The 25,810-nt window shown below is 40.5% G+C and overlaps 1 protein-coding gene across 5 annotated transcripts in view; it reads right to left on the bottom strand.

The window, feature by feature from the left end:
* The window catches only part of GABRB2 (gamma-aminobutyric acid type A receptor subunit beta2), a 190,677-nt gene that overhangs the window by 127,245 nt on the left and 37,622 nt on the right, over positions 1 to 25,810 (bottom strand). For all 5 annotated transcript variants that reach the window (XM_077327209.1, XM_077327211.1, XM_077327210.1 and 2 more), the window contains one exon: positions 6,313 to 6,533. In XM_077327209.1, coding sequence (XP_077183324.1) covers positions 6,313 to 6,533 — 221 coding nt within the window. The remainder of the gene's footprint in view (positions 1 to 6,312; positions 6,534 to 25,810) is intronic.

Here is a 25,810-nt window from a genome sequence, read left to right as displayed (position 1 = left end):
AATTTATAACCTAGCATATGAAATGGCAACATTTGACATATTTGTGGAATTTAAAATTTATAAGTGAATTAGTTTTCTATAAACAAAACTGCAATTATACCCAATATTTGAGAGAAATTTGCGAGCTGAGTATGCTACCTTACCACATGTATCTTAGTTGTAAGGAGATTCTTTCTACTTCCTTCTGCGGCTACTGGTTAAAGAGAAAGGAAATGAAACTCTGAAAGTTTTGTTTGGTGCAATGTTTGCCCCCCCCCCACTGGCCAGGTCATGATCCAGTTCAATGGATCAGTATCACCAATGCCAATTAAGGCTGCAATCCACATACCATAGAAGTAAGATATCTGCCCCCTCCTTTTCTATTCAGCAATCTATTTTGGTTTCAGCAAGCTAAGTAAATAAGTTAATTTGTACCCAATTTGGGGGGATTTGTGTCACAATGGTTTGAGGGAGAGATAAAAAGTCAGCTTCAAAGGAAGACTCAGGTGAAAAGGACAACAGAAGGCATGCAATAGTTTAGAAGCAATCAAAGCTCTGAATGTTCACTTCATGAAGATTAGGTATCATTCCAGGTATAGAAATGCAGCTTGGCTTTAAAAGCAGTATGAATCTACAACCGGTCTACTTTAAAAGCATGTCACTTATTCTAAGAGAAAATAATTCACAGGAGTTTTCAGTACTCCCAGATTTTCCATCTGAAAAATGGGGGGAAGGGAGGTGGAGGAAAATTAAACAAACGAAAAAACCACCTGTTTTTTCTCTCCAAACCTTTTTTTTCCCCTCCCTAGGTCTTCACATCTTTATGGCTACAAAGCAGAGGAAAGTTTATACTGCACCAAATAGAGAGCACTGTGTTATCCCCTTGGGGACAGTGCTTAATAAAGAACGCTGTTCTTCTGGCCCTGTTATTTTCTGCATCAACACCTGCTAAAGTAGGAAGCCATGAATACAGTTTTAAATACATTCAGGGATATGGAAATGCATGTATATTTGGACAGAATGGAAATGACTGAAGAAACTAATATAGTGTTTATAAATGAACTGTGACAGAAGTGAGAATGAACTGAGAATTCCCAAATATCTACTTTAGTGGCTACAGTCTGGCCCTTGCTGCCCCTGGAACTGCATGATACTTTATTTATTTATTTATTTATTTATTCATTCATTCATTCATTCATTCATTCATTCATTTATTTAACTTGTATACCATCCTCCCCTGCACTTTGTTTCTATAAGTTTTACTGTTACATAATATACAATAAGGTGCATCAAAGGATACAAGATGAAGCTTGTGACTTCCAGTTACTTATCTTTGTTTCTTTACTTATAAACTGAAAAGCAGAAGATATTTTATTGTGATATTTTATTGTGCAGTTTTTAACGTTGTAACCCGCTGCAAACCAACTTCCTGAGAGAGGGGGGTAATAAATCCAACAACAACAACAACAACAACAACAACAACAAAATGAATCATGTAATCTATATGCAGGAACGGATTGACTAGACATGGAAGACTATATTTAAGACCCTAGAAAGACCTATCAAATTAGCAACAATTAAACAACTTTGTCTTTCACTGAGAGACCTCGGCCATTTCATGCAGTCCCTAGTTTCAAAAAATACATTGTTTTTCATCCTTTCCTCTGTCATCTGCATTCAAATATCTGTTAATCTATTAACTCCAACAGGGTACCCTGATAGGATTCCATTCCTTGATCCAGCTTTTTCAGCCAACACAACCGGGGGGGGGGGGGCATAAGCCTCAAAGATCAAAGCACCAGTCTCTTAAAATAACAAACAAAAAAGGTGTTTTTATAGTGCCGCAAAAATATTCCGTTCATCTAAGATGCCCAGTTTCTGCATGCACATATAATTTCAGGCTACCACACATCACAATATAAAATGAGGCTGTAACTGTTGTATAGCCAGAAAGCAGAAAACAACCTACACACAGGGTAATAATTCAAGAAAATAAGTGAAGTCACAAACTACAGTTCAAGAAATACATTTTGATAGAAAGAATCTCAAATCTTCTGAGAAAATATAAATGCCCTTCATTCATTATCTTTAACTGCTCCGCCAGGAAATAAAGAAATAAAACAGTAAGGGCCCCGAGGGCAGGCCCTGTCCGGGATGAGGAAGGGTGCCAATAGGCCCCTTCCCCTGGACTGACAAGTAGAGGGCCCAATCGGGAGGCCCAAACTGCCAATCAGCAGCCGCGCACAGCCCCCCACCAGAGCTTACCTTCGCTCCAGTGGCCATTGCTTTGCTGGCCGCCGAGAGCGAAGGTATACTCTCTGGCCCCCACCTTCTACGCGACAACGGCTCCCCAGACCCCGGGGAGGCTGCTGGCCGGCTCGCTGAGCTGCCCAGCGCCTTCCCCGGGGCCTGGGGGCTGTTTTGAAGATCGGGGGGAACGAAAAAAGCTCTCCAGGCCCCGGGGAAGGCGATCCACAGCTCCGCGAGCCGCGGATTGCCTTCCCCGGGGCCTGGAGAGCTTTTTCCCAGATCGGGGGGGAAGGAAAAAAGCTCCCCAAGCCCCGGGGAAGGAGAGCTTTTTCCCAGATCGGGGAGGGGGGAGGAAAAAAGCTCCCCAGGCCCCTAGCGCCCGCTGAATTTTGGTTTCAGCAGGCTCTACTACTAGTCATATCATATAATCATAACTGATACAGAACAGTCCTCTGTCCTCTTATGTGCATGCACAAACATGTGATACATGCAAACATGAAAATCTGTGCAGCCATAGCACACTTATTCCAACTCTAATTCCTTCCCGTACTATCTTCTAGCACTCAGCTGGACACCTATGACTGCTGTTGCTATTTTACCAATCAGGAGAAACAATTGTTGGTATTCGTTGCTGATGATGCCTGCACCAAGTATTCAACCAATTAACATATTTAATAAAATATTGGATTACTACAGTTTGATGATCACTAAAATAATAAATGAATAATTTTCAGTAACAATGAAAAAATGTTTTTAAACGCCATAAAAACATCACAATATACAGCAAAATGCTACCCATAACCCCTCTGCCACCAGATAAGATATTGTATGTTAATATAACACATATCAGATGTTAGAATTTTAGTTGGTATCCATGTTTGGGAAGAAATGTTGTCCCAAAATATCCTAATGGATTTTGAGTTCTTCCAGGTTCTTTAGGCGAGTCCAGCTGATAAATGTTATTAAAAGGATAAATATCCATTATAAGGATGGGGGGGAGGGGGGAAGAGAAAAAAAAAATTGTAGTTTCTCTCTTATGGTTTGATTTTTGACATCTCCCTCCGGCCTTGTAACATATTTACAATCTGTTCGTACAGATGGCACATTCCTGCAAAGTCAAAAGAGCTGGTGTCCCAACATTCCAATATATTATGCTACCCTTACAGAAACATGCTGCAGAATACTGGGGCAAAGAAAAGGTCTCAGTGTTTCCAATGAGGATTAAACAGGAAGGATGCATGCAGAAAGGTAATGATGTCATATTTTGCCTAGCGCTAGAGAGGAGTATGCCAACAGACAAAGTCATTTGCAAAATAATGCCAGCCTAAGCCTGTCAAAGTCAATTGGTTTAGAGTAGAAAATTCTGCACAGGGTTGCACTGAAGATGGTACAGGAGGCAATACTATGCCAAAAGGCCTTGTAGGGATTCTTTGCCTTTAAGCTTTTACCAGACTCGCTGCAAAGACCTTCTCTGGAGTTTGCATTTTAATGGAAGAGCTGGTGCCGCATAACGCTCCTATAGCCACCGGACGCTCAATAATACTCTCCAGTCAGTTCAACCTAAATTATATCACATCATATATTCTTATTCTCAACCCCGCAAAGTCTGAGGATACTTAAATCTGAAGTTTGGAGCAGTGAATTGACAAGCCTTATATTTCAAGAAACCTGAAAATTGCCTCAGGTTTGCAGAAAAGAAACATATTAACAAGTTCTAAAAGAACAAAAAAACAAAATAATAAATGGAGTGCCTGTTTCTTTAAGAAACAGGTGCCTTCGGTGGCCATTGCAAAGCAGCCACAACAGTACTGCCAGCCAGTTCCAGCCTTGGTTTCCATCTATAAAAGGAGAGGGGGGCAGGGCCCTTTCTAGAGAAAGGCCAGGTCCAGCAAGAGTTTGCTACCATGCAGCTTACATGAGTAACCCAGGCTACACTGCTTGACAATGTTCAACAGCAGCCACCCCACAAAAATCAGTATGGACAGGGTTAGTGTTTCAGACTAGAACTTCAAATCTCCATTCACCCTTGGAAACTCACTGGGTGACACTGTCACACATTCTCAGCCTAATTTACTTCACAGGGAGGAACAGATGGGCCACCAAGAACACCAGGATATCTCTAAATGTGGTAAAGTCCCCCCACTTGGGGTGGGTCATTCTTGTGACAGGAGCTGAGCCCAGCCTACCCAAGCAGAGGAGGCTCCCGCCATCTTGCCTGAGGTGAGACAGGGAGCAGGAGCCTGGTCTGCTAGAGCCGTGTGAGGTAAGGTAGGTGGTTGCATCCAACTATGCGAAGCCCCTGCCCACACATACATACACACATGAGGTGAGGGAGGCAGCCAGGTGGCCCTGCCAAGCCATGTGCAAGATGAATAAGGCACCTAACCAGCCCAGCTGAGAGGAGGGATCAGGCCCACATGAGACAAGGGAGGCAGCCCATCCAAGGTGAAGAAACCAATACCGAGTCAATGGGTTAGGCATGTTGCCTTTACTCCCCTTCCCACTTTGGCGGGGGGGGGGGTAGGTCAAGGTTAGACACACTAACAGGGCTGCTCCTTTGCAAAAGCTGGCGGTGCGGGAGTTGGGTGAAACTAAAGAAAGAGAAAAACCCTTTGCAAAAGCTGGCGGTGCGGGAGTTGGGTGAAACTAAAGAAAGAGAAAAACCATAGGTTTATTAGGAGGTTGCATCTTGGCAATGCCTGGCATTTACCTAAGTTGGTCTTACCATACTCCAGTGCTGGCTGATGAGTTCTGCAGTAAACGGTTTTACAGCTACTAAACTTTGTTAAAGATTCCAGTCAGCTTCTTACTGCACTCTGCCTTCCCTATACTCCTAGTGACTGCAGTCAGAACTACACCAGGATTTCTTTTATTGCGTTCAATGAATACAGCATGATACCTGCCAGAAAACTGGCTTACATCATTCTCCTCTCTTCCATTTTATCCTCACAACAACCCTGTGAAGTAGGTGAGGCTGAGAGGTCAAAGGGCACTCAGTAAATTTCCATAGCAAAGGGATTTTAACAACTAATCAAGCTTAGCTTTTACAAAGCACAAAACAAGAATCTGTAGTTAACCAGAAATTTAGTTTCTATTGCAAATGGTGCAGGAGGAAGATCTGGAGTTAACCTGAGCCAGGATATTCTGATTTTTAAAAATTTGAGGCCAAGGAACTCCCATCATCCTATCCTGAAGCTGGTAGCCAGTTTTGAAATTCGAATTTTCTGTTGACTTACATCTGCCACAAATGGACAGAGTTGGACATGCAGATCCTCTATTATTATAGATATATGTGATGTGATGTGATAACAGCCAGCCAAATGATTTATATTGTTATGATATTGGACATAGATCAAGGCCATGTGAGGGGGGGGAGCTATAATGTATCATTCTGAGTTATGGTTGAGTTTGGAAGGATTAATTGCTTGGGGAACTGTTCTTGCATGTGGGAAATTAGGACAGGAAACTATGCTATATAAGGAGTGTTTTGTGGTGTCATTTTTGCCAGTTGCTGTTGCTAGTTGTGCTTTTGTTCTTGCTATTTCCTATGGCTTAGCTTCATTTCTTGATATTTTGCACTGGCAATGAGGATGGGATCAGGCAAGCCAGGGGATATCCCAGCCGATCCCAGAAGGTAGAAAAATTATGTGGTGCGGTTCGAGTTTTACGTGACAGGTAACAGAATTACGGACCTCATATGGAAAATGAGCATATGAAGGCACAGATCTTCACATTAGCCAAAGTGGTGCCAATGCAGCTGGACGCAGCAGGGATTACAGACATCATCACCACGTTAACGACCCATTTTGCCCCTAAGCCGTCAGAGGTGGTCCGGCAACATGCTTTCTATGTGTACAACTAGAGGGCAGGGGAAAGCATAGCAGTTTATGTTGTGGACTTAAGGCAATTAGCACAGCAATGCAATTTCCCCAATTAGGAGGACATGTTATGGGACAGGTTGGTGTGTGGGATTCACAACAATGTTAACAATTATACCTGGAGTCCTTTAATCTGTGGCTTGTAAGACACAGAAAGCTGTAAAGAAAAGTTTAAAGTTTGATGTTTAAAATACTTAATGCTGACCTGAGACCATAGAGAACTGTCCCATCTGGATGCAAACGAATCATCCTGTTCTTCACGGTGACACCATGTACAAATGACTTCTTATCATTCAGGAAGTAGGTATCAGGAACCCAAAGCTGATCTGCTACTCTATTGTCCAGGGTAAGGTTTAAAGGTATTACATTATACGAAAGCCTCTTATCCCTCCACGCCTGCTGAAAGTACATTGTCAAGGTATAGTCCTGAAATCATAGAAGAAACAGGGAAGAAAAAACAGATTGAAATTGGTTTGAGATTTTTAAAAAAGTACATTTTCCTTCTATAAATATCCATATACCACCCAAATAAGTAGGAATCTAGTTAACATTACCCCCAATCCCCCACCCAGGGCCATGCAAGGAATTACTCACCATGGCTATTAATAATTTTAACAAAACCTGGGAATAGTAAGGTGTCCCTGTATTTCTCTTAACTAGATTTGAATTTAGCATCATTATGTTTCACTTTGTACCTGCCATGAGCCGGTATGCTGAAAGTGGCAGGTAACAAATCGAATAATAAATACTTTCTGCATTTCATGATTTCTACCCTGTGCTGTTCTTTTTGTATCTGTGCACAAATGACTGCATATTTAGTATGCACTACCTGCATCTCAAGAAGTAGCTATACTCTATGCAAACATGTTGGAATGATTTATTTTAGTTTTCAAAGTGCCACAAAATTCCTGTTTATTTTTAGTGCAACAGACCCTGGAACCATATTCAGCCAATATCTTTTAGTATTATGATTTGAAGCATATTTGTTAAAGTTCTATCGTATAAATTAGAAGGAGAGCACACTTTTCAGATATACAGATCTCGTTGTTGAGAAATATTATAAGCCTTAATTTTTTTAAATATATGTAACACAGTGATACAGTAAATATTTTGACAGGAATAGTTTTGTCTTTAAGGACCTACACTTCGTCGTGATGTTTATGAAACATAATGATGATTTTCTTTCCCCAGATGAAAAGAGCTAGGATGAAATAATTCATGACATTATGAAAGCATCCATCTTGCCAGCACTCTGATGCTGGTTTAGGGTACAGGAAATATTGCCTAATTTTGAGAAACCTATACAATATTGTGATTCACCATTTGTGTGCTAATATATCTTAATGTTCTTTAGGTCAGGCACAATTTATAGATGACTGCATTTGTCTGAATTTGACAGCCACACTGTAACAGTTGATATACTTTTCAATAATCTCTGAATTTTCACTTTCCTTTTTTATTTGTCAAAAAATTTATTTTCAGAAATCAAAGCAAATGGCACTAGACCGTGCACAAAGCATTCTAGGGTTGCCATTACCTAGATGGGACCTTGTGCTCTTCCGGAAATACCACATATATCCAAATGACAAAAATCAGTTCCCCTAGAAAAACTTGCTGCTTTGGAGAAGCAGAGTTGGTTGTTATATGTCGCTTTTCTCTACCCAAAGGAGTCTCAATGTGGCTTATAGTCGCCTTTCCTTTCCTCTCCCCACAACAGACACTCTGTGAGGGAGGGGAGGCTGAGAGAGTCCTGATATTAAACAGCTTTATCAGTGCTATAGCAAGCCCACTGGTTGCCATGTGGGGGAGAGTGGAATCAAACACAGCTCGCCAGATGAGAAGTGCGTGCTCCTAACCATTACACCAAGCTGGCTCTTACACCAAGCTGGCTCTCCAAGCTGGAGAGGGGACTGTATGCCATTACACTAAGCTAAGGGCCCTCCCTTAAACCCCCACCCACCTACCCACCCACCCAAGGCTTCACTTCCTGAAAACTATTGGGATTTATCAGCAAGGATTTGGTAACCCTAACACATTCGGTGTTATAGAATAGAAAGAATGTCATTCCTGGTACACAAAACCTAGTAAATACCCAATGACCTTGATTTTACGGGAGGCAACATTACTTGGAACTAAGCCTAATGTAAGTCAGAGGGATCTTCTTCAAAGAAAATAAGGACAGGATTGTCCTTTTGATTAACAGAACAATCAAGATGCACGACAACCAGCTCAATCCTATATATCTTACTCAGAAGTCCCCCTATATGAAATAAAGCTTACTTGAACTAAGTGAGGATGGGATTGCAGCATAATATACATGGATCATTTGTGCCTCCATTGCCATTATATTGCCTTACAGTGGGGATGCAGTAACCTCTATACATCAAATGTAGAGCAGTGAAGATCCTTTGCCTGGGAACATTCAACCAATCTAGGCTACTGAAAGACAGAAAGCTCCATCTGACTCATTAATCATATACATCCCTAGATGTTTCTTTTCAAGGATTTTCCTCACTCATGGGGCCCATCTCTCTATCTCGACCCCCCCCCTCTCATTTCTTTTCATTGTTGGACATATTATAATTTCTTCCCACATATGTTCTTTGCTAGTTTCCCTATTTCATTTTATAGACTGTAACAGCATTTTATAGCATTTATAACATTCATGCATTATAAACAAATTTAATGAAAATTATATATCATTTTTCACCACATAAAATATCAAAATATCAAAATTGGTAGTTCAAGTTTTAAACTCCTTCCATGGGAAAGAATGGGATTTATTTATTTAGATAGATAAGATACATTTATTTGTATATAGCCATAGGCCTTTACAAAATATAAAATACAAATTTACAAACAGTAAAATAGAATAAAAGGAACTGTATAAAAATATAAAATTTAAGACCAAAAAACTGAAACAGCATACAAAGTGCAAGAGTGTTAAGAGGCTGCCTTAGTGGTTGTAACATTGGCCCTTATTTTCCTTGCAGCCAAGGCAAATAGGGCGGTTTTATATGTTACATCATCAACCTGGTCAGATAAAAGATAGATTATCTTTTCAGCAACGGAGTGAAGGTTAGAACCCCGTAAGGTCTCATTGAGGAATTTGGCTCTGGGTTGGGCATAAAGTAAGCAGTCAAAGATGTAGTGGGGTAAATCCTCCAGAGCTTGTGCTTGTTTCTGATTTATTTATTTAATATATTTCAATTTCTATACCACCACTCCCAAAAAGGCTCATGGTAGTTCACAACTCACAATAAAAGTCCATAAAACAGCCATAAAAATCCCAATTTTAACTCTGCTTGATAGGGAAAACCCCCTCCTCCCCCCCCCCCCGGCTCTACATACTGTCTAAAAACCAAGCCTCAGGGGAGAACTTCCTATGGGGAGCCTGTTGACCTCAGTGAGGGGGCCCAGATTTTCCTTGTCCTGGCCACAATCAAAAACAGAAGAGTTCCATTTTCCAGGCCCTGTGGAACTATGAAAGCTTCAACAGGTCTGGCAACTCACCCACGAGCTCAGGACCAAAAGGGTCCTGGCCCTGGTCAAGGCTGGACAAACCTCCCTCGGGCCAGGGACCTTCAACAGATTCATGCCCACCAAGCACCTAGGCCCTGCGGGGGGCATAAGGAGGTAGGGAGTCCTGCAGATATGTGGGGCCTAAAATGCATATGGCCTTAAAGGTTAACACCAAAAACTTGAACTTGATCCAGGGCGCAACTGGCAACCAATGCAGCTGCCTCAGCACAGGCTGGGTATGGGTCCTCCAAGATGTTCCTGTGAGGATCCTAGCAGCTGCATTTTGTACCAGCTGCAATTTCCAGGTCAGGGACAAGGGTAGGCCCATGTAGAGTGAGTTACAGAAATCTAACCTGGAGGTGACCGTTGCATGGATTGCTGTGGCTAAACAGTCTGAGGACAGGTAGGGCACTAGTAGATTCACCTGGTGTAGATAGAAATACACCGTGCATGCTACTCCTGTGACCTGAGCTTCCATAAACAGGGAGGCATCCAGGACCATTATCAAGTTCCTTGCCGAGGGTGAGATGTTAAATTGTACCCCAGCCAAGGTAGGAAGGCATGATTCCTGATCTGTCACCTTCCTGCCCAGAGGTATGAATAAATATTAAATCTATCACAAGTTTGTTTGCATCAATAAATCATTGTCTCATTTACTGAATATTCTCATCCTTTGTTTTTTAGATTGAATTTTTAAAACTAAGAGCTTATTCATGTATGAATTTATAACTTCTAAGTCATTGTATGCATCACTGTACTAGTGGTGGAAAGTACTGTCAAGTTACAGCTGACATGGTGACCCCATAGGATTTTCAAAACAAGAGACTGAGCTAGCCTGAAATATCGAAGTCAGGGCAGTTCTGCATTATAAAGTCTGATGATTTCTAATCCAATCTCAAAATTACTGAGAGTACTATTGTGAGAGCAGTAATTATGGAATAGGGGTGCATCACTATATTGTATTCTGCCACTTCTCTATTTCAGCTGCCACAAATGCAGACTGTACTCTTGCGATAGCATCCCTGAAGTATGTCTTAATCACATTTTCTTTTACTTTCCTTGATGTTTTCACCTGTTTCCCTGACCTTCCCTGATCAATTTCAATTTCCTTGACTTTCCTGAAAACTGAAACTCTGTGCTGGCTCTAATTAGCCTGTTCCTACTAATACATAAAAGCTGTCTGTGCGTGTGTACTAAATTTCTGAGTACATCAGCTGGAAGGTCCCTGAAACCAACATTATGATGATTCACCAAATGCCTCTCAGTTTGTTATATTCTAATGCAGCAGTCTGTTTCCTTCCCTTCCATCCAGCTCTATAGCTTTGTCTGCTAAGCCAGCTCTTGCCATCTTAGTGTGTCATCTTCCACTTTTCCATGTTTTTCTACCTCCATTTTGTTCTTCCTTTGATAACCTGCCTCCCTTATTTGTCAATTTTTGTCTAATCCCTATCCTGGTTGGCTACTTAATAACGTTAGCAGCAAACCTTTGTCAATATTATGGACAATGGAGGGGGAGTTAATATTTTCCACACAATCAATCAAAGTAATAAAAAGATGCTCCCTTTACATGTATGCTAATGATATCCTATATTGGTATATGCATATATGTGCAAAAATGTAAAATTACAAAATTAGTATGGATCAGGGTCCAGGTAGTATCTTTGTCCGGGAAGGGGGATATGGTGGCTTTCAGCAGCCCAGCACACAAGCAGGCTGCAGACAGCTGAGCAGATAAAGTCATCGATTAATCAGCTGCCTGATTGCTACTGGCAGATAGGCAGTGAACTGAAATGGCAGATGTTTGAGCATTTCTGCTCTTCATCACGCTGGATGTTAAAAGGTGGGGAGAGAAGATATTCAAGCCTTGACCTTTTGTCAGCATTAAAAGGTTTACAAAGGTAAGGTGTTCTGGTATTAACTCACACCTGTGGCCAACTGGAAATAAGAAGCATACTTTTTCTAACAGCGAGAGGCAAGAAAGAGGGGTGGGCAGGGAGTTTCCAGAGAGGTATGAGGAGACGAAAGAACACAACAGACCTTCCTGAATTTGTATTGATCTAGGAATATTTTTAGAGTCCTTTGAAGATCGTTGGGTATTTGGGGGGAACAGTATGGAATCACAGTGTGTTTTTCCTTTTTCCAGGCAAAGTAGGAATTAAAGAGAAGGCAGATACTAAGCCAGGTTAATCTGATTCTGACATATGACTGCCCTCCAAACACAGCTGCTGCTAGCCTCAGGACAGAGTGATTCCTCAGAAGAATCATTCCCAGGTACCTCCTGGGTGCCAGAAGCTGGTGGTGACTAATCAGCAGGAAACTAGGCGTAGGCCTACATCACCAGTGATGCAGGGGTGTCACTTCCAGCGTACACTGAAAGTGTGGTAACTGTGTCCCTGGAGATATAGGGACACTCTATATATGGACAAAAATTCAATTGTAGAAGTCTTTTTCCCCCATAGAGTTTTTGCCCAAATACCAGAGCGTCCCTGCATTGCCAATGATATGATGTCACTTCTAGTGCGTGCCGGAATGATATCACTGCATCGCCAACAATGCAGGTTGAGGCCTAGTTTCACTGCTGATCAGTGTCAGGGGGAGAGCCCCAGACTGGGGGATTCCCCACTACTGATGAGGGTTTAGCAACCCTGATTAGGGGATCAGACCACACAGTTTTGAAGTAATAACATCTCTCCAGCATGACTTTTCATTCTTCAGTCTGGCCTGGTCCACATGCATGGAAAGGAAAAGGAGGAAAAGATCTGTATTAGGGTTGGGCACTTCGGCATCCAAAGTGGTTGTTTGCGCCCGAAGCAGCCAGCGCTGCACTAGGGGAGGGGAGGCGTAGGTGCCAGCACGCCTTTGCGCCAGCATCTGTGTGCCTGCCGACGCACCAACAGGCACGCCTCCCCCCCTCCCCCCGTGGCGCAGCGCTGGCTGCTTAAGGCGCGAATGGCCGCTTCAGATGCCAAAGCACCCAACCCTAATTTGTATAGGGAAACACATTTAGGAGGATTGTGCCTACAAAGTTATCAGGACGTCACTGGAATGATAAAAAATTATGGTTGGCTAAGGTCAAAAATTGTTGAACAGTGTACATCTACAGTCATCTTTTTTTCAAGCAATAAGAAAACTGGCAACACATCTTCTCTATATCTAAGGTTTCCTAGTTATTTTTTGTAATGAGTAAGTACTTAACAATTTGGGGGACTTATGCAGCAATTTATTGTAAATATTTACAAATAATCAAAGTGTTGTGCTCAATTTCCCTGCAGAAATTTAATACCAAAGGTAACATTTACCTAATGAATAAACCACAGTTTCTTCCATTATGGATGACTCCTGTGAGGCTGCTGAAACTAGGAGCTTATTCTTTACCATATTTCTTTATATCACTTAACAGGGGAATAAAAGAGAGCCTGTGTGGTTAAGATAATTGTACTAGGATATGAGAGACCCAGGCTCAAATCTACATTGTCATGGAAGCTCCTGAATGACCTTGGATCAGTCACACACTTTCAGCCTAACCTAACTCACAGGGTTGTTGTGAGGATGGAATGGAGGCGAGGTAGGACATTTTGAGTGCCCATCAGGGAGAGAGGAGGGGTATAAATGAAATAAATTAAAAAATTGGAAGTTGAAATATGCATGTGCTTTAGGTCCCCTAGGAAAGAATTCCAATACATTCTCCTATCTTCCTCTAACATAAAACATTTACCCTTGGGCCCTGCACATAATCCAGAGGCATACCCAGCTTCATCAGACTAAATGCTAATAAAACTACACCACTATATACATGAAGAATCTTTTCCTCTCTATTTATCTATTGTTTAAATTTCTCCTATTATGGTAGGAAAACTTTTGAACAGTCTATACTAGCAGATACAAAGCAGATACATAGTCACAATCTACTAGCTTTACACACTTGACTACTTAGAGTACTAATTGTTCGTATGTCTCTTTTCTGTCAGACCATTATCTATTTATATTTAAAGGGAAATAGGGCAATGGATAATAACATTATGCATATTTCAGGGGGAAGTTCTCTGAATGATTTGTAAATAATATACCTGGAGCCAGAGAAATTACAATGATTAATGTTAAACAAAAGGTGGTAATAATTGCTAAAGGGGAAATAATTCTTTAATATAGAGACTGAAATGCAACACATGGCATTTGTCTTTAACCTAATTTCCCCTGCAAGGCAACTGAGTGCAATATGATTCTAGTGGTTAGTTAAATTGACTGACTAGCTATCAAAACATGGCTGAGGGTAATCTTGCCTACTATATAGCAATGCAAAAAACTGGAAGCTATTAAGAATTATGCTTAAACTCTCACAAGGGATGAGATCTGTGGAAGGCAACCCACTAGAGATGGGGAATCCTGCACACCAGTGCAACTGTCAGCAGTTTTCAGACTGCGTCTTTAGCAGAAAAGGTACATTTTCGGTTAAATGTAAAATTGAGCATAAACTCAATTGGCAGAGGTTTCCAGTACTATTGGTCTCAGATACTCAGAAAAGCTCAAGGAAACCAGCCCAGCAAAATTATCACATGAAAGTAAGGCAGGGGGATAACTGGAATTCATAAGCCATGGAACTGCTGATTAACATCATGTAACTTTGAGCAGAGTACAGGCTGGCCACTGCTCTCTTTCTGCATGTCCCTTACCTTCCAAGAAATCATCACCTCTTGGAAGGAAGCACATTTCGGGAGCACCATGCAAGTTCCCTTGGTGCTTTTATATCAACACTGCCAGTTGTCAGTTTTATGTATGTGCTTATTATGCCCAAAGCATACTTTCTCCTTTCCCTCATTTTATCCCCAACACTGGTAGCCTTCAAGAATTAGTTTCTGTCAGTAAATGGCAGGGAAGTGCATGGTGGTTACTAGGGCCATTTTGGCCTTTGAGGGACTATATATCAGGTCCAGGCTTGCCAACAGACCCCGGGCTACTTCCTACCACAAAAATGGAATGATTTATGCAGTCCAGCTACAGCCGTCCCTCTCTACACCACCTTTTCTGTCTTTCACTCTTAAAATCAGCCCCTTCTACTGCAAAGCTATGCCGTTCCTTTTACAACTCCATGATAAAATGTACTCCAGATTTGCTTTATTAAACAAACGAAAGCTGGATGTTCATTGAGCCTGTAACACTGTTAGAACGTGAAAAAGAGAGCTCTTCCACACATTGGGCATTATAGCATGAAGCCTGCTGCATGGCAAAGCAGGAGAAATAATAGTGACTCACTGGAACTCCACACATGGGCATAGCTACTCCTCACCACAGATTCTGTATCCCTAGAAATGATCTTATTTATGTTTGTAAAGAGCTACAGCACAGGAGAGGAAAAGGGGAAAGCTATATCTTTCGCACATGGAGTGATAGGAAACTGCCCAATGTTTTTAGAAAGAGTTTATGTTCCTAAAGGCCTAGATGAAGAATAAAGTATAAATTTAAAATGGCTGGCATCTGGGACCATGGTCCATCAACGCATAAAAACTAATTTGGCAGAAACAAGCCACAAGTGAGCTTAACAGAGATAAATGAACATCCAAACAGCACGCCAGAGCAAATATACTTTGCCATGTGACAGAATTGCATAAATGACTTTGTGGGTTCCTCCGGAAACTCTGCACAGACCAGTGTTTAAAAAGAATGATAGATGGCTAAGTTACCATCAGATCTCTTTTGCCAAGCAAGGTAAGCAGGCTGACCTAATTATTATATCACAGTTGCACCAAGATCATACTGGAATTACATTTCAACAGATGTATTATGAAGCTGTTCAGTCCATTCAGTGAATTCAATAACCTTTAGAATTTAAAGGGGAAAAAAATCTATAACGGAACATCATTGTTTAATATATCCTCCCTCCTTCCCAAATTGTCTTCTCAACCACTGCAGAGGAAATTCCAGCTAGTTATCTGCAGAAATACTACTAAAATTGTTGTGGCTTACTTCTTAGTAAACATTGCTAGGTTTGATCTATTTGAGTCCTAATATTATTAACATCTTTTTATACAAAAAGCAGAGGATGGAGCTGGCAACTCTATTCAACTATATTTTAGTAAGATTCTAGATATACAGCATCATGATTTACTTGGTTTCAGCTCTGCTTCTAAAATATTCAAGCTTCTTTCCCCCCCATATATTTTAACCTTTTATTTGTTAAAATTCCAGTTTGAAAAGGCACCATGAAATGCAAATCCTTAATACCTATCTAGATTTAATGATACCTAACTGATAATAATTTAAGATGTTGCTACATTACTGGGTGCTTTCAGACAAACATGTAAGAGGTTAATTGCCTGATTCCTTGTCTGATACATCTTGTTATTAGTATCATCCAGAACTATAATTAACCATTTCTCTTAATTATCTTCTAATGTCAATGCGTGAGATGAACTCTCAACTGGCCTAAAGCAAAACATGCATGTCTCTAACAATTTCTAATTTTAATAAATTGCAATCATCTTGTGTAGTCTCTCACATGTCTGTTTAACTCTTTCCTGCAATGTCCTTTTGGGTATGAATATATATATATATATATATATATATATATATATATATATATATATATATATATATATATATATATATATGCTTAAATCAAGGAGAATAAAGCTTGCAATCCTATGAATACTTACTCAGGAGCACGCACCATTGAACGGAGTGGGACTTACAGTAAAAGACAGCAGTGTAAGTTTCTGAAATGGAGGAAAACAGGGCAAAAAGAAGTACCTTACAGACCAATACTAACTGGAGGCATGAGTCCCACTGAATATCCCTGAGTAACCCGCTTAGGACAGCAGATCAGGCAGTACATAGGGATGGTCAGTGGTCACAGTGTGACATCACTTCTGTGTGGCACCATGCCTCCTTAAGAACTGCTGGAAACCAGAGTTTCCAGAGATTCCCATTGACATCACTTTCAGGGAAAACTCAGAAGTGACATCTTGCTATCATCCCAACGACCATTAAAAAAAATGTATCCACCCCTGGGGAGCTGGCAACAGCTGACTTAGGACAACACTGTTTCTGAAGTATTCTAAACATGTGTCAGGCCTTTATCAGGGTTCTTCAGCGTGACATTAAATAAAATTTCGCAAAAAAAAAACAAAGACAAAGATATAATACAAGTAGGTAATGAGAAGAATCAGCAAATCAGTAAAACATAACCCCAGAACAGCACTTCAGCTTCTATTTGTATGACCAATGGTGATTTATAACCTGGTTTATTTGCAAGAATTGGTTCTGTATGATATGAACACATAAAAAAGAATATCTGTCAGAAAAATAAATGACGGCTGTTGTAAACATTCCATTTTTTTTTTTGGTTAAAGTTAAATTTCATAACAGGAACAAATTTATCTTCATCATTATGCGTTGCCAAGAACAAACATCAACATCAATCAAAAGTCGATTCCAAAGGTATCTCCTGCAGAGGACAGCCAACTGCAAAAAGCCAGCACTCCAAATGCAGCACAATGGTACGTTGGTGTTTATGACATGAAAAATAATCAGAAACTGGGAATAAGAGTCATCATGTGAGGTCTCATTTAAACACATGTTAATTTGTTTTATTTTCACTCAGCCCTTTTTCCAGGGCAGAATACCTAATTCTCCTTTCCTACAACTTATCTTTATCTCAACAGATCTGTGAGGCAGGTTAGGTGTTCAAAATTTCTCTTTTGATCTGCAAATTGTTAGCACCATATTTTAGCTGCACACCCTCATCCTTTGCCAAGCTGAATGGACTACCATACTTGTTAAAACTAATTAAGACTGGCATTAAGGTTCAAACAATTAGAGAATTAAGCTATGGGAACAAGCAGGACTTTTCTGATATACCTAAACTTGTGGAGCGAATTCCCTATTGATCATGTACAGGAGCACAACATACTGAAATATGTGTAAAGCTCACCTTCTAAAATAATGCTGATTTTGTTGGGTTGATCCACAGCTTCTGTTTCACTAAAGGCAGACCTTTGTTTTGTGCAAGGTGGAAAATCTTCTCCACTGAAGCAAAGCTCCTTGCACCACTGGAAGAATCATCTTTAGATTCAATCTATTACATGTCATTCCTTATAGCTATTACTATAAATGAGTTCTGACCTGGATGGCCCAGCCATCATAATCCCATCAGCTCCCAGAAGCCAAGCAGGGTCTGTCCTGGTTAGCACTTGTTTGGGAGACAGGCAATAGCAAACTATTTGTCACTTGTCCTGAAAATCCTATGGGAATGCCATGTCAACACCAACTGAAAGATACTTTCCACCACCATTATAAGTTGTTTTTTAGTGTATTGTGTGTAGTTTGTTAATTTTTTATTTTTTATTCATTTTGTAAAAAACACAACAACCTAGAAAGAAGCAGGATGCAGGCCACTGCTGTTGGAAACTTTTCTAGGAAAAGGTATTGTAGATACATTTCATAAAAGCAATCTGGCTCATTTTTCCTTTTGGAATTGCTTTGCCATATATATTACAGAAAAATAGCATTTTTTAGTGTTTAAGCATTTTTAAAATTTTTGTAAGGATATAGGCTAGATTGTGAAAATCAACCCATCTCTTGATTGCCCAGCAAATACAAATGTCTCACAACAAGTGGACAGTAGGCAAATGCCACATGTAATTCTGAATCCACAAGGGAAACATTTCTTTTGAAGCTTGGATGTTCCTTCCAGATTCTGCAGCTTTAAAAAACCTTATATGCTGAAGGCTACCCCTCATATTGAACTTCACAAAAGCTAATGGGGCATTTCTGGCTGAACACATCAGTTTTGTGATGCTGCTGAAAACCAAGCAAGCATTACACTTTGAATCTAGACTTCATTCATATAGTCCAGATTCACCCAGTCCTAGCAGAAATGATGAATTTGGCTGTGCTTTCTATAGAAAAAGAATGTTTTTAATAAATGCAGTGATTTTTGTAAAAAGTTGTTACTTACTATTGTAGTACCTTTTGAGGTCTGGTGGGAGATATGATCTTATTTAATCCATTTTTAGTACACCAATCCTAGAGAGAGAGCTCTGATAGCCAACATTAGATCTCTTTCGAAGCAATTTAAACCAGTGGTCCCCAACCCGTGGGCCACGGCCCGGTGCCGGGCCGCAGCTCCTTCTTCCCTCCCCCCCCCCGAAGTGAGAAGCTCGCCAGGCCGCGAGCAAATTGGCCGCCTAATCACAATTTAAAATGGGTTACTCCACCATTTGCTTCTCTTTTCCCCCAAAATGTATAAGAAAATGTATAAGAGACAAAAAAAGGAGAATAAGATAAAAAGAGGAGGTGAGAGACAGGTTGGGCACTAGAGAGGGGGGGAAATGTGATGGGTGAAGACTGTTTGTTTCTATGTACAATCTGTTTTGTTTTTAATTGTGCATAGAACCCACTCTTAATTCTGAGATACTGATGATCCAGTGAAAGAGACAGGAATTTTTGTTAGTTCCTTGTGCTCAGCTGCTGTGTGAGATGAACTGATTTAATGGTCCATGAGCTTCTGAAAAATCCAGCTCCTGGCAATCCAAAACGTCCTGCCTCCCCAGCCAGTTATAACATGTTCACACAAAATGCCACACAAGCGTATCTGAACATGGTGGTACCATTTAGCAATATGGGCTAAGAGGTATTGATAAAGCTGCCTTCCATTACTTTTCCAGTCCCCTTTTAAAACCGCCTAGGTAAGATTTTCAATATCTGCTGGGGCAGTGAATTCCTTAACTATGCCCTGTATGAAAGAGTATTTTTTATTTGTTCTAAAAACTTCTACATTCCTTTATCTTAGCGCCTATCAATTTCACTGGTTAACCCCAAGTTCTAGCATTAAAAGAGAAAAAAACTCTTAATCAATTCTCTTCAAACTAGTCTCAGTTTGAGATTTGATGAGTTTCTATCATATCCCTTTTTCCAAAGTGAAATGTACCAACTTCATCATCTTGGTTCCCCCCCTCCCCCAAATTACTTTGTGAGATGTTATCAATTTTTTTCTTAGGACTTGACTACCACTTCTCTGAGGGGGGGGGGTTAACGACTAGCCTGGCAGCCCTATTTTCTCCCCAGCTCTTTCTGCGAGAACAACCTCAGCCTTACCTTACCTCAGTGGTTTTGTGTCAGGCAACCCCCTCCCCATGAGAGCCTGACAGGGGTTTAAACGACGGTGTCAGCAACGTAAAGGTCTTCTGCAAAAGGGCACAAGACTGCATGTGTATACCAGAGTATACAGACATGTCAATAATATTTCAGTTGGCCACTAATTTATTTTAACGTTGACACTAATCTTGTCAAGATCTCAGTTCTTATGTGTTAATCTGTCAGCTGCCCATTTAATTAATGAGGTAGCCTTTTACCAACAACACGTGTTGCTTAAAGTTACTTCAGCTCTTCTTGTGCTTTGATTGCATATTGAAACATGAAAGGGCCCACTCCTACATATGCAAGTATCAGGCTTCTTACTTGTGGAAAACAGAAAGGCAGTTTCTTATACATTTATACTGGGCTTGTCAATTGTTTGATGGCCATGTATGAAAGTTAATTAACAAGTGTATGTCAATCTACCTGTGTTGTATAATGTATTTTACATGTGATTTTGGTCCGTATCTTCTAATCTGATGTTCTGATAACAGAAGGACCTGACAACTGTGTAAGAAATGGCTGGTGTAGCATTGGGCCCATCTTGAAAGCGCTGACATACTTTGGGGTCAGGAGAGCATATAACTAGGTCTGTGGTCACAGCTGTTTTGGGGGAGTGAAAAGTTCCACTGAATTTTACAGATGACTCACGGTAATCTAAAGGCAAGAGACAGAGGTGGTCTAACTTTGCCACAGCTATTTGAGCACTACCAAATGTGATAATACACCAGCCAAGCCATGGATAAATCAGATTACCCGTATATTACATTAGTTTGAAGAAAACACAATAGTCATGTGTCTCTCCTAATGCAAAGCTGTACATTTTCTCTTGAAACTAATTATGAATATACTTCCTATAGCATAAAATAATTCATGGCCCTATTTTTCTCATCTACTATAATTTCCAGGGCACTGTGAAATTAACCGAGGACTCAAGCATGTAGAAAATGACTTAAAGACCAACCCTTTCAGAATGGTGTCGAAGTCACCCTGGAGGTTCAACCTTGTTGATTCCAACTTTTGCCCTGGGACTAATGGCTCTAGTTTTGGCCTAACACACCATCTGTCTTACTGAATCTGTCTCTACCCTATGACCAAGCAATTTCACTGGCCTGAGCATGACATTTGGAGCAGAAATGCTGTAGGGGATTTTTGTGGTTAAAAATATAGATACTCCCCCAACACTAATTGTTTACACTATTTCAATAATTTCCATTTTTGAGAGGCAGTGTGTATGTGTGTTTATGTAATCTCACTGATAACGTTATTACTGAGAAAAGAGAAATATATGAGTGAAAATAATAAAAATTACCATTAATTTCTTATATAGATTCTTTTTACTAAACTTTGAATTTTCAAGACAATAAAATAAGATGACTTGAAATTACAAAAGAACTAAAGAGTATCAACAGGGATCCTTCTAACAAGCCATGATTTAGCAGGCACAAAGGACAGAAAAAAAAATGGGAACAATGGTCAGAAAACCTGGAGAGAGATATGATTTGTAAAATGCTTGTATTTCTCAGTGGGGACTGTCATATTGTTTGGGTATAACTGCTAGGATTCATAGAAACGGGTTATCCTGTAATAGTGGAACTGTTAAACCATCTACCTAATCTATAGGAGACTCTACTATGCACATCTTTCCACTGTGAAAACTCTGTTTATTCTTACCTGTTGTTTCATGTTTAACCTGTCACTATACTAAATTCTTTCATCCCATGTTTGTTTTGGTGCTTTTCAGAAATCCAAGTATAAAATGTCTATCAGACGACTCATAACAATATACTCCCTTTCACTTTATATGCTGTTTCTTTCTCAGAAGGGCATGTTCTCTTCCTAATCCTTCTACCTTAGTAACAGTTTTCAAAAATTCACCTAGAGCAGACTTCATCTGTTGTCACCCGTACCTAACTTAGTTGTTCAGAGGAGCCCCCCTTTTTAAAAAAGTGTGGGGATTATCTGTCCAACTGCTTTCATTTTTCCTGCCCTTCCTTCAGCAATCTTTTCCCTTTGTCTCCTAGAAGTACAACCTCCTCTCTGCTGGATTTTAAGTCTCCTAATAGTTTTTAGTGATGTACTGTGTATGTAGCTGTCACAGAACATATTTCAAGGCTGGGAGATACAGAATAAGACAGCACACTATGTAGGAGAGGACTACAAGATGCACATTACACTAATATTTTCTGGTCAGAATCACTTTCCAGTAGTGCAATGTATTCAGTTGTTATAGGGTTAATTGTGAAATTATGTTGTTCCCACACACAGGAAGTTTGGGAGGGAAAAAACATGTATTAAAAAAGTGGTTTCTATTCTGTTGGCACTCACAGAGATTTGGTGAAGACCGTTATTAAGGGTTGTTGTTACTAATAGGGCATGCTTTGTTCCCACTACTTTACACTGGCAACGAAGGTGAGATAGCAACCCAAAGGCATCTAGATGACTTCAACCCCTCCTGCCCAAGTAAGTGGGACAATTATGCAGCCAGGTTAGAATTCTATGCCATGGCAAATGCCATCACGCTGGCAGAACAGAAGTGAGCAGTCTTCTTCAGCCTGTGTGGGGCTTGCACTTTTGCCTCAGCTAAGGCACTGTTGGCCCCGTCATCGTTGGCCAAAATAGCTACTACATTTTGGCAGCTCTCATGAACCATTTTGCTTTGAAGTGGTCAGAACCAGCATCCAGGGGAAACTACAGCAATGTTCATTGCAGAACTGGGACCGCTGGCACAGCAATGCAACTTCCTGAATCTGGAAGACATACTATGAGACTGACTGATCTGTGGTATGTGATGAGGTGACATAGTGGAAACTGCTCACCCGACAAGAACTTACCCTAAAATCTGCCAATATCCACAAAGAGCTGGAGGACGCAGTCCACCATGTGCAGGCAGGGCGCATGACAGCTCATGTGGGACCACTAGCCACTCTCTGAGGGCCACAGACCCTGGGCCTAAATGCCCAGGCCAAAACGAGAGGACCTACTGCTGTTTCTGCAACGCACAGCGCCACACTTGCAAAAGAGAGACATTTACTTATTTAATATATTAACTTATATACCACTACTCTCAGAGACTCATGGTGGTTTACAATAAAAGAATAAAACAACACAACCTGTAAACCCCCCCCACACACACACACACACAAAACGATGGCTATTCATTGGAGTTAACTCCCCATCTCCTCTCCCCTGTCCAGCTGCAGTCAGGAGCTCTTTCATTAGGACTGAGGGTCCTGATCTCACTAATTCTAGGGGATCCCCTGATAGTAACTGTGATGGGCCATTATTTTGAGTGCTTACACTTACCATTTGACTCATTGACCTGGGGCGGACATGGGCCCTGAGCCACCTGCAAATGCCAGTTCCCAGGATGGACCCTTCACCAACCCGTGGGATAATGCTCATGGACATTACCCCTGGCCCCTGTCCTCGTGGCTGACCTGATCGTGCATTCAACCAAAGTTCCAATATTGTCCAGGGTTCTGTACTAGACTTGGCAAGGGTGACCAGTAACAGACCCAGGGAAGGAATTTGCCCCATTTTGGATGCAGAAAATGGAACTGTCGGTTCACTTGGCGTGTCTTCTATCAGGAGAATGGGTGGTCATTCTCGAGGTGCTTCACCGCCCAGTCTTGGACACACTCCATGCCAGTCATCCAGGGGTGGTGAGCTAGAGGGGCCTTGCTCGCAGTTATGTCTGGTGGACCCAGATGGATGCCGACATAGAAGGTTGGGTTGGCCACTGTGAGCCCTCTCAAAAGTCTCGTTCAGTAGCACCATAAGCCCCAGGGTATGCATGGAAGCTGGCCTGTGGCTCTGGTCACAGCTCCACCTTGATTGGGCAGGGCTGTTCCCAGGTCAGATATTTTTGCCCTCTTGAAGTGGTTGAAGGTCCTCCCTGTTTTGTGTATGTTGTAGCAAGCTGCCATCCATGAATTTATTTTATTTATTGTCAAATCTATAGCCTGCCACTCCCAGGTGAGCTGGCTCATGGTGGGTAATTGCATCATAATGTATGTGTTTTGTTTACATTGTAAGAACTAAGTGTAATTTTCATGTATTGCATTTTAAGCTAAACATTCTCCATTTTATCTGATGTGAAGACATACCTACACATTGTAAGTCTTTAGAACAGGGGAAAATACCGGGGGGGGGGGTGTTCATGTAACTGTAACCATTAGCTAAGATGCTCAAGGCAATACATCATTTTGCAAAATCTGAGGTAGAAATTTAACAGCCAAGATCTGGGGGATAACAAAAGTAGTGAAGTGCATTCTATTAGTAGCCTGCTCCGTTAGTCCTTTTCAAGCCTCCTACGCAGGCTGCTATCAGAGTGGGTGAATCATTCACTTGATTCGTAAAGATGCTCTTACACTTTCATTACTAATTACTTTTTACAGAAATATATGAATGTCAAGCTTTCCTTTCCTTTTTCAATGGAGTAGATTTGTTCAAATAACTGAAGACTGCAAAATCAGGATCCAAAATGTTCAACCCTACAACAGGATGCATAAAAGAAAATGAACCCAAATTGCCTCTTCACAGATTCAGAGGGCTTTCTCCCCAAGCCATGTTAATAGCATATATTTAATTTAAATAGCTTGATTAAAGCAGGGAGGGAGCTTCCAGCTGCTTATAGCTGAGTGTGCCTAAAAATCACTTTAAGTATGCTTTATTATAGTCTTACTTAAACAATACATATATATTTTTGAAAATCTGAAATTTATCTCTATGGGAATGTACATATGTCTATACAAACCTGTCAGAATTCAACATTATCACAAGATTCACACTGATTAAAATCTACATTTTAATTCTGAAGTTAATTAATAGCTCTAATTAATCTTCTATTCAGGCTCAAAACTAATTAAATAAATTCAGATGTTATAAAACAGAATTATATTGAGCAAGGGTAATTTTATGCAGAGAATGGTAATCAAATAGTTTAAAATAGCCAAATAAATAACCCAACATAATGCTTAACTCCACAAATATAACAGTCTACAAACATTTTTACTTTCCTATCTACATTTGTTTATGTCAGCCATTTGCAGCCTCAAAGTGGAGGGGGGGGAGATAATCTCACTAAAATTTACCTATTGCAATTAGTGTTTACAAACTGAGTATAATCTAAGCATATTTAATGCCCAATAAGAAAACCCAATAAGAAAATCCAAACAAGAGAGTTAACAGAATGTGAATTGTAAAGCACGTGAATTTGCTAATTTTTACTGTTTAAACATCACTTCTGTCTTCTGCAAATGAGCGATTAAAAATGTATCAAAAAAAAATCTGGTATTTCATACTGGAATCAATCCTCTATATTCATGTAAAGGGATTGTTTTTTTTTCCAAATCAGGCAGAAGCTTTCCGATTGTTTTTTCATTTCATTTTCTAACTTCAAAAATTCATCCTATACAAGTTAAAGCTTCATTATCACAGGCTACAGTGCTTGTTAGCTATTGGCTTTAACTTTTCCCTGGGGTTGTTTTAATGAGGGCAACAACAGCGGCTGTCTTGGCATGGGGGTCCACCTGACTGTCCAAGGCCCTGCCCCTTGAAAAGAAGAAAACGAAGAAAAAAAGGCTCCCATCACTGCAAGTCTTACCTGACCTATGTAGGGGGCTTTCGAAGCCTGTAAGCTGTTAGAAAACCTCCCAGAAGGTTTCAGCTGATCAGGACATTGTATATGAAACAGTTGAAAGAATTAGAGGCACTTTATATATTTGAAATGATACCACTGAAGAAGAAAGAAAGTGAAAATAGGAAATAGAATTAGATAGTTTATCCAGAGCCCATATGGGTGGTTATCGGTTGGTTCATACTTTATATTATTTGGAGGAATCAACAGTTCCCTCTAAGGGAGTCTCAAGTTGTGAACATTTAAAAGAATAACAAAATTAAAATAAGGAGAATTAAGGTCAGTCAGTTGGCTGGAGTTTTTTCCTCCGTATATACTCGCATATAAGCCGAGGCACCTAATTTTACCACAAAATCTAGGCAAATTTATTGACTCGCATAGAAGCCAAGGGTGGAAAATGCAGCAGGCT

Source organism: Paroedura picta, chromosome 3 (genome assembly GCF_049243985.1).
Source record: "Paroedura picta isolate Pp20150507F chromosome 3, Ppicta_v3.0, whole genome shotgun sequence".
Lineage (NCBI taxonomy): Eukaryota > Metazoa > Chordata > Lepidosauria > Squamata > Gekkonidae > Paroedura > Paroedura picta.
The sequence above is the reverse complement of the archived record's forward strand: the minus strand, read 5'-3'. Positions and strand labels throughout refer to the sequence as shown.